Source organism: Ursus arctos, unplaced genomic scaffold (genome assembly GCF_023065955.2).
Source record: "Ursus arctos isolate Adak ecotype North America unplaced genomic scaffold, UrsArc2.0 scaffold_4, whole genome shotgun sequence".
NCBI classification, from domain to species: domain Eukaryota; kingdom Metazoa; phylum Chordata; class Mammalia; order Carnivora; family Ursidae; genus Ursus; species Ursus arctos.
In genome coordinates, this window is record NW_026623056.1 from 23215071 (window position 1) to 23230363 (window position 15293).

General features: G+C 37.2%; 1 protein-coding gene across 2 annotated transcripts in view; it reads right to left on the bottom strand.

Moving 5' to 3' along the window:
- Window positions 1–15293, bottom strand: part of FGF12 (fibroblast growth factor 12) — a 537632-nt gene that overhangs the window by 9391 nt on the left and 512948 nt on the right. For both annotated transcript variants that reach the window (XM_057306659.1, XM_026496455.4), the window contains one exon: window positions 9416–9614. In XM_057306659.1, coding sequence (XP_057162642.1) covers window positions 9416–9614 — 199 coding nt within the window. The remainder of the gene's footprint in view (window positions 1–9415; window positions 9615–15293) is intronic.

Consider the following 15293-nt stretch of genomic DNA (forward strand, 5'->3'; position numbering starts at 1 on the left):
ATTTTTCTATTATATTCTTGTTGCTGGTACCTTTGTTGCACATGCAATTATCAGAAGATGCAAGTATTCTTTGCCATTATACTAGCTCAGAATCCCTGTTTGCAACTTTGAGCATTCAATAAATTCATTTATTTTAGTTATAAATTGCTCTTGGAAAACAAACCAAAATAATGCCTTTCTTAAAAATATGAAAAAAAAGTGGAATCCCGGAAGTTGCTATTATTTATAAATCAGACAACTGTCATAACCCAGGTGCAGGTACCATCCAGTGGGCACTCACCTCCTAAGTAGTCAGCGTCCTCATAATCATGGCTCTTGTTAATTGAGCTCTTACTATTTATCTGTACTTTATATACACTTTGGTTATTTTAAATGATGCAAAAGATAGACACTTTTATTGGTCCCTTTTGCAACTAAGGAAACCGAAGAACAAAAAGGGTCGTTTGTTAGAAGTAGTGCAGGGCACTACAGGGCAGAAGCAGCATTAAACTTCATGTGTGATTAACTCTAGGGTTCCTGCTCATAGTCAAATAGTTCAATGTGTCTGGAAAAAGAAACAAACAACATAAAACGTCATTGACTGGTCTCAAGTCAAAATCTCGATCCCAAACCTCATGGAGGTCCTCAGCATTTCCTGGAACCCTCCTACATTACTCTTGCCAATTTCCTCTCGCATTCTTCTTAAGGGGCCATTCCATACTTTCTCCTTCCTCCTCAAACCCTCCTCAGACTTAGCTTATAGGCCAGTCTTCTTTCTTTTCTTGTCTTTCTCTCCTCCCTCTCCTTCTCTCTCCTTCCTGTTTTCCTCCTTTCTTCTCTTCCTTTTTTTTTTTTTAAATCAGTAAATCACCTTGCTTCGTATTTCACTTAGAAAAGAGCAGCCGAGGAGGAGGTTTTTATATTTCCACCGTGAAAATGACCTGCCTGCATACATCTGCTCACACATGTTCTGGTGCTTGGACTCTTCCCACGCCTGTCTAAATTTTGCCCTCCACTTGCCACTTCCGTGTGTGATCCCACCCGCTTTGGTCAGTGTTATTCGGTGACCATCTCTCCTGTAATGCCAAATCTTACTTCTTCCCAGTTGTTCCCTTCAGTCTACAAATATGCCTTAATAGCTTTAAACAAACAAGCAATCCCACTATGTAACTACCATGTTTCTCTCCAGCTGACTCCCCACTTCTCTACCCCTTTTATAGCATAACTTCTCAAAAGTGTGATTTCATATTACTTTCTTCTTTTCTTTACCTCCTGTGATAACTTGAATCCACTCCAATTAGATTTATTCCCTGCTACACCACTGAAATCACTCTTGTCACTATTGACTGTATGATATAGACCCATTGGTCAATTCTCTAGCAGCTTATTGGATCCCCTGGCAGACTTTGATAGAGATAACAGCTCTGGTCATAGTTTTACCTTTTCCTAAATCTAGGGACCTGGTGAGTTATTTAACCTCTCTTAAACTCAGTTTCCTCATGTTTAAAATTGGGATGATAATCTTATCCTGCATACTCCTGAAGTGTTAGTGACTACTAAATGATACTCTGGGGAGGGAAACACGTTAACAACAACGAGCCACACCAATGGTATATAAAACAATACCATTGCCACTAATTATTATTTATGTAAGTGCTGGATTCCTGAAAATCATTTAAAAGGTGAGTGTTCTTATGATTATGGGGAGAACTAGGTGTAAACCTTTGATTGTTAGCATTGCTCTGTATATAACTGCTGGATTCCTGAGTGTTCTAATGATTATGGGGAGAACTGGGTGTAAACCTTTGATTGTCAGCATTGCTCTGTAAGGGAGATTGGAAAACCTGTGTGGACGGCAATTGTAGTTGTTGCTGAAGAATTCTGTTTTCCAAATGCAGGCAATGCGACTTCAGTTTCTGATAAAGTTCATAAATGGCACGCTATAAAGAACCCCCATCTTATATCAGTTTCCATCAAAGAAGAATGAAATACGACCAATCTTTTGATTGCTACCAATTTAATTGAATTTTCCTTGGCCCTCTGTAATTTCTAAGAAGTGGAAAGGTTAGATTGCTCTGTTAGTTAATGTACCATTAAAGATATTTAATTGTCTTAATCGCAGATCATGGAAGGGTGTGAGCAATTAACATGAGGCAATTTCACACTTTAATTAATGTCACAAGGAATCCCTTTGGAACTGTAGAAGAATTTTAAGTGCTGGTTCAGAAGCACTGTATTGCCAAAGGAATGTACCCAGTATGCTGTAAATATTTATTATAAAGAGTTAAGAGACACTGTGAACACAAAGATCTACATCTTCATTTAGAAGGAGATCAGATGTATGTGTGCAGGAGAGGGAGAGATATGGCAGAAGGATGTGGCAGGGGGAGGTAGGAGGGTTTCATTAAAGACTAAATTCCAAGCCAGGAAAATGCTGCTTTGAACGAGTTATACTGGTTTGGGGGAAGAAGGTGTCACAGGCTGGCAGAGATCCAAAACTCAAAGATGGAGAGAGAGGGAGAGAGAGAGAATTGCAGTTATTCGCTATAATTAAAACAATCAGGGATATCAGTGGTAGGTATTTTTTTGCTCTGTTTTTGTCTTTCAGTATGGTTGGGTCCAAAAGAGGATTCTGGGAAACAAACCATTTAGTTTTCTTTCCAGTCAATTGAAATAAAAATATCAAAATCAATTTGCCATTAGTATCCTCCCAATTAGAGCTCTAAAACATTAGGACTCTTGATTTGTTCAGTTCTTTGGTATCTCACTATATGATTTTTGAAGAGATTATTTTCTCTCCAAATTTTGATTTTCATTGTCTCAAATCCCTTAGTGAATACCACACCTCACAGCATTTCTCCAGGACATAACCCAATAACACAACGTCCAGTTTCCAAGGGAAAATGAAAAATGCACTTTGGATTGATCTGACAGATTTGGGTTATCCAACTTTCTTACAAAGTCTTATCTTCATATTATTCCTATGAAACAGATGACATTTATAATCAACTTCATCTCCAGAGATTACTGAGGGCAAAGAGAGAACATTATTTTCTCAGAATTACTTAGCAAATCATTGGCAAAACTTTTATCAGAAGAATTAGACATTTATTTATCCTTGATTAATTGATTTGTATGAGGTTACTTCTTCTCAATGTCAATTTAGTGCGATAATTGGTGTTAGCTCCTACTCCATATAATATTTAACTCAGCACTAGAATACAGCCATCTTAATAGCAGTAGGAAATGGCAAAATGTAACGTGTTTAATATATGCAATTTCATGGTGTCAGAGTGACAATTTACTCTATGTTAGAGTAGGCTTAGTCCAATATTGATCACAATAATCTGAATAAGTTTAAATAATTGCCTATGGCCAGACCTGATCAAAATAAGCCTAGAATCACCCAATTCAGTTTCGAACACTAAGTCTTAGGCCTGGTTGCCATCATAATCACTTGGACAATAAAACCAGAACACTCTGGAGATCTGGCCTGAGAATTTGTAGCCCCAAATAGTTCGGATACTGATGTTTGGTAAACACCGCTCAATGTTATACGGCTGGCATTTAAATCCGATTCCACTAGCTTAAATCAAGACTTACAACAAGAAAAATGGATAATTTATACCTTGTGTGAGTGTATGTGTGTGTGTGTCTTGTCTCCCCACTGGGAAACATATAGGTGGAAATTAGCAAATGTTACTTGTTTAGAGTTTAATATTTCTGTAGCAATGACTCTCAACTGATATTTACTAATTTTACTGTAGAAGCATATTTCTCCCCCCAGGATTAAGTTCTTGAAGCTTAAGTCTTTGGAAAGTGCACACATTCTTTTCAGGAGGAAGGAACTAGATTCTGAATACCCAACCACCTGCAGGAGCTGAGTAATGAGCTTCTTGGAGGAGGGAGGAGAAAAGGAGGAGACTGTATCTTGTTCTTTGTCGAAGAGTATTTGGCTGCTGTATCTAAAGCTAAAGGGGGAGGTTACCACCAAGACAATTTAAATCTGGGGGAGTTACTTATCTGTGGTGTGAACAATGCTCTGAAAGGGCAAAACTGGGAATCATGAATCCTGTGCTGTTGTCTTAAATTCCAGGGGAGGGGACCCATGTAAGTAAAGGTTGACATGCAAGTGTACATAGTAATGGGTTTAAATATCAAGTCCATCCATCTGTCTGAATAGATGGCCTTGCAACCCTTCATTAACACCACCTGTGTTCTAAACCCAGGATGGAAAGTGAGACCGGGATGGGAACGGGGCTGGTGGGTAATTATTATCTTATAATCAGTGCAGGACTTAAAGATCCTGGAACTGGCAGAGTTTAATTTTGGGAATCCCGACATTCAAAATTATATCATCATCAAGACTGGGGAAAAGACAGAGCTATTTGAAAAACAAAACAAACCTTCTCTGGCTTTCCCCCTGTAAGTGGTCAATTCCCTGCCCCTGGGAAGGGGGACATTTACAGTCCACAGTCAGTACTGGACTCTGTTGGTAACACTACAGTGGTGGGTTTACAGGTTTATAAAAACTCCTTTAAAAACTAAAGATAACTGACAACCTTTCCAGTTAGCCAGCAATATGGCCAACCTCTTATAAAGCCATCATTTTCTTTCTTTTCTGAAAGTGTCTTCTAGTTATGTGCTTTATAATTGTCCTATGGAAAAAATATTACCTAATACTTTCTTTACAATGAGTATGGCTAGAATGTTTTTCATCCTAGTCCTTTTAGAAAAGTTACAAATCATCCATTATGGGAATAGCTCATAAAACTGTACTTTATTCATTTAATAATTCAATAAAGGAAATGTGTTTAGAATCATCTTATTTATAAATCCTAAGGTAGGCTACATGAAGAAACATGATTTTACAATAAAGTGCTTATAAAGAATGCACAGAATGTCACTGTCAAAGAACTTTAGGAATTATCTGCTCCATGTTTTTCTTTTGCAGAGTAGGAAATGAAGCCTGTTAAAATTCGTCAAAAAAGAAGTGATGTCTTCTTAATCCTTTCTTGCCTAGTTTTAACATGGCATTCCCATAACTATCTTATCTGATTACCTACCACTATGGATTTATCTTGTCATATCATATACACCTGTCTCCATTTTGCATGGTTTAGAGCTAGCTTACTACTCAAGTTGTATCATGGTATAACATGTCTGCTTTGCTCTCACTGACTTTTCCAATTATTAGCATATCCACAGGCTTACTTCAGATTGAAGGGCAATATAGGGTAGGGGGTAGCTGTATAGGCTTTGGCAGCAGGCTACCTAAACTGCAATCCCAGTTCTGTATTTATCTAGTCCTGTGACTGGCCAGGGCGTGCGTACTTACTTAATTACTTTAAGTATTGGTCTCTTCATCTGTAAGATGAAGGTGATAACATAAGGCTGCTGTGAGGTTTAATGAAGGTAACATAGGCAACCTGCCTAGTAAACAGTAAACTGTATATAGATGCAGTAAGACTAGTAATAGTAATAGTAGTAGTGGTAGCATGAGTAGTTTTGGGGATCCTAGCGAGGAGAAAGAAGTTCTTGCTGCATGGCAGAATAATGCCTAATAAAACCTCAAGTGCATATATCTTTGATACTAATAGCGATTATATAATTACATCATTTGATAACATAAAGCATAGCTACATGGAGAATCACTGGGAATTTGTTCATATTTTTGCATTATAATAATGGTATCGAAGTGCAAACAAGGTGTGGGAGAACTGAGGAATTTCATGGGTCTGTTAACAATATAAGAACATGAAGTTCTCCATGAATCTGAAAAGGCTTTTATTTCTAAGGAGTGACCAAGCATATGCTAGATTTAAAAAGGAGAGAAGCATATAGGAGACATGTATTCAAAAGCATTTGCTAGGGTCTTATGCTATGTTGAGGTTACATTTCAGACTTCAGACTGTAAGCAGTTTCACTAGTCTTCACAGAGATTAAGCGCGTGCTTGAGTCAGAATGCCTTGGCTTGGATTCTGCCTCTGCCACTTACAAGCTGCTTGACATGGGACAAATTACTCAATGTCTCTGTGCTTCATTTTCCACATTTGTCAAATGGGGATAATATTAGAATCCACTTCATAGAAATGGAATGAAAAATAAAAGGGGATAACTGAGACATGTTTAGCACAATACCTGTATGGAGTAAGCATTTATAGAACTGTTAACTAATTTGTTCAAAAAAGTGAACCTTGTTCTCAAAGACAAAAGGCAAAGACATTTCTATGGAATTAAAAGGTCTTTGTTCTGAAACAATTGCATTCTTGCTTTCATCTTTGGAAGTGATTTTTATCATATCCCATATACTCCAACACCTAAGCTTTCATTGCCACCATCTGAAGAGACCTCGGAAACAAATCCAAGTATTAGTGAATCTGATTTAGAATGGACTTTGTTTTCCCCCTTAGAGCAAAAGGAAAATCATTCTAAAACATCAATAAATAAGAAAAAATAAAAACAAAACAATGAACCAAACACTATCAATAAGAAAATTAGGAAATCAGGGCTGTTCTAAAGTTAAGATGATGGCAGGTTGAAGCAGAGGCTCTTCTGTCCCAGTCCCATTCTGCTATTCTCTCAAAAGAACAGGACGTTTATTTGGCATGTAGCCATCCAGCAGAAACATTACCTTCTTAGGCTTCCCTGCACCTAAGTGAGACCACCTGACTGGCTTGCAGTCCCTGGGATTTAAGTGTGCTATGGCGGCTAATGGGGAGCTTCTTGAAGAGAACGCTGGCACAGGGTTTGCTTCTGTCTTTCTCATCCCTTCTTCCTCCCTCTGACTGGAATGAGGATTCTGGTTGGATCATGGGGGTAAGAGTAGAACCAGGGTCATTGTGTGGTTGTGTTGGTAGTGCAGGGAGCACTTGTACAACACGCTAGGGAGAGCGGCACTCAGATGGACATAGCTGAGGTCCCTAACAACTGGGGAGCCACAGAACAGGCCCTGGATGGCAGGTTTCTTGATTTGGTTGGTGAGAATAAAACTTTGTCTGATTAAGCTGCTCTTAACATGGGTTTCGTATTGGACATAACCAAATCTAATTCTAAAGTAAACAATTAGGAATGTCTAGTGGTCCCTTCCTACATTTGTACTGAAATGCAGCAATAAATATAGAATTGAGGCAGCCCTGGGACTAAGAATGTAGTCAATGAATCCATTACTCTGGGAAATGTGTACATGGTCACACAGTCTGAAGAAGCTTGACTAGCCAAAGTGCAGACAGCAGTCATGATTAGGAGGGTAGGTTAGAGATGTGTTTTCCTCTTTTGGGGGGATCAGTGTGAAAAGTATTTCCATAAAAACACCGAACAAAACATGTGGATTTTTCCTTTCCTGTATACTTTCCTGAATTTTCCAAAAATTGTTAATGCGCATGTGCTACTTTTGTTTCAACCACAACAAAATCTATTTAAATGTGCAAATAAAAATGATGCAACAGAGAGGATGTAGGTAGGGGAATGGGTGGGATAGATAAAGGGGATTAAGAGTACATTGATCCTGATGAGCACTGAGAAATGTATAGAATTGTTGAATCATTATATTGTACCGCTGGAATGAACATAACGTGTATATTATATTTATGTATAACATATAATGTTAATTACGCTCCAATAACAAATGATGCAAAAGTGTTAACAGTTTATTCACACTGCACCTGGAGTGTTTTTGTCTGTTTGATCTCCACCTCTCATCTCTAATGCTCTGAACCTGGCCTCTCCTTAAAATTACATTTAAATAATCAACTTTTCAATATCTTTTTTTTTTTTTTTTTGGTGGAAGTGATAGGTCTTTCCTTAAATCCCAATATCATTTCCAGCAACATGAAATACATCACTTTTTACGTTATACTGTTGCCATTAATACGCATATCTCGTATCTCTAAGAATATTATAAGGTTATCTGCAGCATATAGAATTCTTCTTTGCCTTCATACTTACCTATTCATTTGTTCACTTGTGTGTTCACTTATTAATTGACAACAGATTATTGAATGTCTCTTTATGATATGCAAGATAATATACAAGCAACAAGGATATATGAGGAAAAAATAAACCTTGTTCTGCACATTCAAAAAACGATCAAGCCATGGAGAAGAGGAGACAGTGTGGCAAACAGGTAAATTTAATACAATGTGATCAGTTCTAGGGGAGAGGATTGTATACAATGATAAGGTGACAGAATATTTAATTCTACTTGAAGACAGTCAGGCCCCCACAGAAGTAGTGACTCTTGGATTCGTTCGTTACAAAGACTAATCGGCATATTCAGGCATGTGAGTGGATGGACATTGTGGGGAGAGGAGGGCCAAAGAACTACATGTGTCCCCAAATAATGAAAATAGATTACAAGAGGAAAGTTCGGCTTTGCGTGGTTAAAAGCACAGGGTGTGAAGGCAGTTTTGAAAGGCACTCAGAGCTTCGAATGTCACATTTCCCCCAAGTGCTTCCTACACAGTGTTGACTGACAAATGTTTGTTGACTGACTGTTTGTTTCTGTAGTGTGCAGCAGGCGCTGTGACACTACACTGGTGGACCTGACATGCCTTGTAGATATTTAGGGGACAGAAAACCTGGCTCTGTCACAGAATTGTCATGTGCTGCCTCCATCGCCTCATTTCCACAGACAAGGAAGCTGAACTAATCTTTTAAGTGATTATAATGTGACTTTCAGAAATGAAGGTTATCAGTAAATGTCTCGGTTATTGCTATTTTCTTAGCCAGTCTTAAAGAGCTTGAATGAATACAGCAAAAGTGGTTACCCCAATGGTATATTCTCATCTTCTATAAGGAACAAGTCGTCCAAAAGGGGTTTCCTTAGCATAAAATTATTTATTCCACCAATCAACCTTAAATAAGTGAACACTGTATTAAATGATCATGAGAGGGGAGGTTATAGGCTGGATTGAGAAGGATAAAATTGAGAAGGATAAATATTTATTGATCACAGTAAATAGCATACTATTTTCTTTCCTTAGAAAATACAAAGAAAAATTAATACACCATATTGTTAGATTTGCTCACAAAGATGTATAGATTAGGATATAAACATATCTCTAAAGGCTTTTTGCAATCTTTAAAGCACTATAATAGCATGATTGGCTTTTCAAGAGTGTAGCTTGAGGAATTAAATTATTGTGTTCAACTAGAGAAGGAAATTACATTCCAACTGGTAACAAGCACTATTTTTCTACTTTCAGGAATTTTCTAACTTCTGTATTCAAGCAGTTGTTTTAATACGTGCTAAGTATTTGTAATAGAATTTTTTTTTTTTTGGGTCTCTTTAAGGAAGAGGTACTACTCTGTTTTCTGAAACTTTGTTTTGCTCTGTTGCACTCTAAGTAAACCCCACCAAGCAAGGGACAAGGAGCAAAACAGGCATCAACACACAGAAATCAGGGCCTAAAAATAAAAGAAGTTCATTTCATACCTTCAATAGGTTTTGGTACAAAATGTGATGAGGGCTTGGTTTTCTTCACTCTGTTTCCCTTCATAATTTGACCTTCTTTATTGAGTCCCAGAAACCATGCTCGGCCTGATTCTTGCTGACGGTACAGTGTGGAAGAATAAATCACATAGTAGTTTTCAAATACAGATTCCTTAAATTTGCATTCTGGAGTGAAAACATCCTGAAAAAAAAAAAAAGAAAATATAAAAGAGAGAAAGGATTTAAACGTGAACTGGCAAATGCTTAAATGCAATGAACTTGAAATATAGGTCCTGTATTAAGAACAAAACAGAGGCAATTGCACACAGTTTCCATGGCACTTGGTTACAAAGATTCATCAAAATCAAGAAGCAAGATTTCCTTGCTAAACAAACCTTACTTCACAGAACACAACCATTAGGCTTGAATCACTTATCGGGCTAACATTACTCAAGGCTGTGCCCAGGTTTGGTCCCAGTAAAATATTTTGTAAATTTAAGAGATTGACCACTACACATTTTAGTGGCCCTTATCATGTAAAGTGTATCCCTGGGAATCAAAATCAAACACAACCACAGCACACACAGGCTCACCGATGTTTTTGAAGGGACCAGCTTATATGTACATGGATCTGTTATGCAGTCAAAGTTTGTTCCATAAAATCACAGGTATATCACCTCTTTGCCTACTGTCAGTAACTTTTCATTTAATCTCTTCTAACATTTTTTAAACTTAATAATCAAAATTTCAGATAACACACCCAAGGATAAGTAGTAGAAAAAATATTACTACTACATTGTGTGGTCTTCAATGAAACATAGAATAAGAGTTTTAATTCAAGAAGGAACCTTAAAAATCCTCTACTTCAACCTCATCGTTGGTAAGTAAGATAACCAAAAGGTTATCTGATCAATTCAAGTTACGCACACACACACACCACACACATGACGGCATCAGTGCCAGAACTCACATTTCATGCTTCACAATCACTGCCTCTCAAGATCACCTTTCCTGCCTGAGTCTTGCTTACTGACTTATAATGAGATTTTATAATCAATACAATGAAATCAAATCCTAACATGTCAAATGGACAAAATATATTTCATGGAACGAAGAAATACCTTCCCTTCTAAGATAAGCAGAAGAAAAACAAATGTGATGACATCTTCTTCGACTACATGTAAATAAGAATTCTATATTTGAAACACATTCAGAATTGTCACTGCTGTCTTCACGATGTACTGGAAAAATTTCTTCCTCGTAACTTTTATGTGTAAGGCTCCAATGGTTTAACGCATTACACCTGCAGTTAAGTTACTGAGGAATATGCGGGACTAACGCTGGGTGAAAACATGTCCTTCTAGGTGATACTCACAGACTAGTCCCCCGGATTCATTTGCAGGAAGCTCAGTGATGCATCGATGAGTGTTGGTGAAAGCCTTCAGTGATAAAAAGACACTGCTTAAGAGGCTCTCTTGGTTTTAAATGGTTCTAAAATTATAGAGCAAGAAAATGAGACTGAAATGATGGGAAGGGGAATGGAAAGGCGATTGTGAACATTATACACACACATATATATAATACAGATGGTATATGTTATTGTTATATATTGATAATAAGTATATACGTATCTATCTATACTATATTTATAATAACAATATAATGCCATAGGACACTCTCAATTTTAAGTAAATCTAGTGGCTAAAGAATCAGAAAAATAAAAGACTCTGCAGTATGACTTCATATCCGCTCTGAAGGGTGTAATAAAAAAATGGATCATAAAAAGTCCTGGTGAGGCTATGAAGAAACTATCACCCTCCTATATTGTTGGTGGGAATGCGAATAATACAGCAGCTGTGGAGAACAGTTTGGTGGTTCTGCAAAATGTTAAACATACAATTACCCTAGGAGCCAGCCATTGTACTTCTAGGTATGTACCTAGGAGAACTGGACATTCGTATCTGCACAGAAACAGGTCCACAGATGTCCACAGCACATTATTCATCATGTGGAAACAATTCATACATCAATGAGTGCATGGATAAATAGGATGTGGCCCATACGCACAATGGAATATTATTCAGCCACAAAAAAGAACAGAGGACTGACCCATGTGACCACCTAAATGAACCTCAAAACATTACGCCAAGTGGAAGAAGCCAGACACCCCAGACCATATGTTGTAGGATTCTCTTTATACGAAATGTCCAGAAGAGGCAAATCCAGAAACAAAAACTAGATTAGTGGCTGCCGAGAGCTGGGGGTCAGGTAAGTAAGGAGCGACTACTTTTTTTTTTTTTTTTGGAGAGATAAAAGTATCCTGAGATTAGATAGTAGTGATATTTGTACAACCTTGGGAAAAAAGCAACACTGAAACATACACTTTAAAAACATGAAATTTATGGTATGTGAATTTTATCTCAATAAAAAAAGAAAGAATCAGAGAAACAAAGTGACTAGAGAAAACGAAGAAAAAATAAAACTATTGTATATTCCTTGTCTGGCAACACAGAAGTAAGTGATGGGCCTATGGGGCTCTTCTGTAACCTTGTCTCAACATAATCAGGACAAAGTTTAATCACTGCCATGTAGAGGAAACAAAGTGATTCAGATTTAATTTATAAGATACTTTTAAATTCTGGTTTTCTTGCAGGACTTAGAAAACGCTAAAATTTACTGTTGATTTTACTAGCTATATATTTTTTTTTACTATATATTTACTAGCTATATTTTTTTTAAAAAACAGACTAATCAAAATAATTTCACAGGTTTTGTTTCTAGACCTAGCTCAGTACTAGTCAACCCTAGATACTAAGGGACTCTTGAAAGTTTCATGACTAAATTATACATAAGGAAGGAAGATATATGGGACAAGGAATTGTATACATATATCATCATATGTTGACACAACCTTTTTATTTAGAAGTATACTTCACAGACATGAAAACTCAGAGATAGATAAAATCTGCTTGGTGATAGTTTGGTGACTTTAACAAAGTAACTGAAGGGGCCCCCCCAAGGTGGCTCAGTCTGTTAAGGGCCAGACTCTTGATTTCAGCTCAGGTCATGAAGTCAGGTCTGAGATGAAGCCCCATATCCAGCTCAGTGCTGGGCATCGAGCCTGCTTAAGATTCTCTCTCTCCCTCTGGGCGTGAGCTTGTGCACCCCCCGCCCCTCTCAAACCAAACAAAAACAAAGTAACATAACTGCTCTGAGAGTCATAGGAAGTTACAGGGAGATCCAGGCCCTGAGCTAGACCATGAGCTCCTGGCTGTTGGTTCAATACTTTTTGCAATGCCATACATTGCTTTCTACTGCATAACCAAGGCTGCATTTGATGCCAAGCTGCCAGTTTGAGACGAGCCATCATAAAACCCACTTCCATCAAAGATAATTACTACATTTTCTTTTATATATGAGAAAAATAACACTTTTACTTAGCAAATAATGAGCTCTGAGGTCTCTATTGAGTTTCACAATTGTTTAAAGTCTGCTCTTGAAACAGCAAAAATCCAGGATATCAGGAAGGGACATGAGCCAGGAATAGCATTAGGCAGGGACTGGGTCTTGAACTTCTGACCTGGCAAGGTGGACCCCAGACAGAGCACCCAGATTCTAATTGGAAATGAAAAGTCAAGTGAAGTATTCCATTTAACCTCAATCCAAGGGGGTTTTGCAGAGTCAGAATTCGGAAATGAGGCAACAAATACCTGGCTAGGGCAAAACATTTCAGGTGGAAAAAAATGTCAGACGCTGAGTACAGGCACTTCTGTGGGGACAAAGACAGCCTTGTAGAAATGGTGAGAGAAACGTTATGAACACTGAGCAAATTTGGACAATCATTCTAAGTGCAACCTTTCCACTATTTACATAGTTTCAATACAAATACAAAGGTGGACATCAAAGAATTTACAATATAGTTGCTATTATCCCTCTTTTTGTGTAAATGAGAAATGAAATGTCTTATACTTAGAGTAAAAAAATCAGTTTTGCTCCTGGGTCCGTACCTAGTAGCAAGTGATTAAACTTCTTTGGATTTCACATGTGCAACTATAAATTGAGTTAAGAAAAGTAATATGAAGGACATGGAAACAGGTTGTAAACTTTTAAAATTTACAAAAACTCCAACTCATTATTCTTCTTAATTTTTTACTTATTGCAAGAAAAATGCATTCAATCATGTAACTAGACACTCAATTTTGTGTTTTTGTCATAGAAGTTTGCATCCACTCCAGTATCCAGGAACCTGTTACTGGTTAAGTGTTGCCCTACATAGATTGTTCCCATTATAGCTGAAACAAATTACACATACACACATGCTTTAAAAAAAAATTATCTAAAGCTTTCAGCAAACATCTGGGCAATCACATATATTCAGAAGAGGATATGAGGTTAAAAAAAAGTGTGTTTGGAATGACAATAAATCTAGTGCGTAATTGAGACAAGCAGAATAAAGCCAAAGGTGATAAAACCCTAGACTACCCTAATCCAGTGCAGAGAATGAAAGCAGAGTAAATAACAAGTGTAATAAGGAGGATGTGTTCTATCTTTGAAAGACTAACCAGTAGACATATTGCATCTCATGAAGTGTGTTTATATCTATTATCCCAAGCAATCAGTTCATTGTAGCTACACAGCCACGCTTGTAGAACTATTTGTTGATGAAACAAACATCTCCACATGTACATTATGTATGCAGATATGTGAAATGCTGTTTACTTTTCACACTGATTACTCTAGAATCTTTCCAAATCTTAAAGAAAATAAGTTAAAAAAATCTTTTCAAATGTTAAGTTTATTCAGCTTGATCTGACCTGGATTTCAGTGGAATATGAACATGACCCTTGATAGGGTTCCGAAATTACTTTGGAGAACTCACTTTCTCAGCAGCATTTGCGACAGAAAACAAATTTTTTTGTTCTAGTGTTGTACAAGTCATTATGTGACCAATTATTTTTCACGTTTCAAATACTTTCTCACCCTGCCTTGTCCTGGAAAGTTAACAACACCCAGCGGTTCCAACCAGATGACAAGTAAAGCTGGAATACTACTTGAGCTCAGGATATACTTGCAAAATGTATGCTTCCCAACTTAACTAGGAATACATGACTTGTATAATCCTGTATAGTTAATATAAATGGAGCCTAATTACAATTTACCTTCATCCTGTTCTTTGCAGATCTCAATTTCCTCCTGACTGCTCTAGGTACAATATCCCATGGGATGAATGCACAATGAATGAATGAACACTCACTGCACTGCAGCCACTGGTCTCCTTGCTGTTTCTCAAAAACAAGCATAACCATTTCAAGTCCCTCACAATTGAGATCCTCGGTTCTTGAAAATGTCTTCATGTAACACAGTTTGGTCTCATTTCATTCAGGTCACTGCTCAAATCTGACTATCTCAGAGAGCTTCCCTGACTACCTTACATAATTTAGCACCTCCTCCTCACTTTCTAATCCTTTACCTTGCTTTTTTTTTCTCCATAAGTTAACATTAGTTGGCATATTACATATGAATTAAGCTCTATGAAGGTAAGCACCATGATTGTTAATTTCCCTCATATTCCATGTATTCCATAGTTGTTGGAATTAAAAAAAAATCTACTCTGAGTCAAAATAATTGATGAAAAAGCTTCAAGAAACTTGGATTTTTATTCCTATATATCTATAATCTGTTCAAATTGGGAAGATCACTTTCTGTCTTAGGTCACTTGATCCCCTAAGCGTAAACGAGAACTTTGTTGAACTAGGCAATCTCAAATGCCCCTTTTGACTTGAACTTTCCATAGCCTTATCATTCATATTCAATAGTTAAATAATTTCTTGAAATTAAGGAGTCCATATAAGATATAGTTATTTTAAAAAAACAGTGCTTA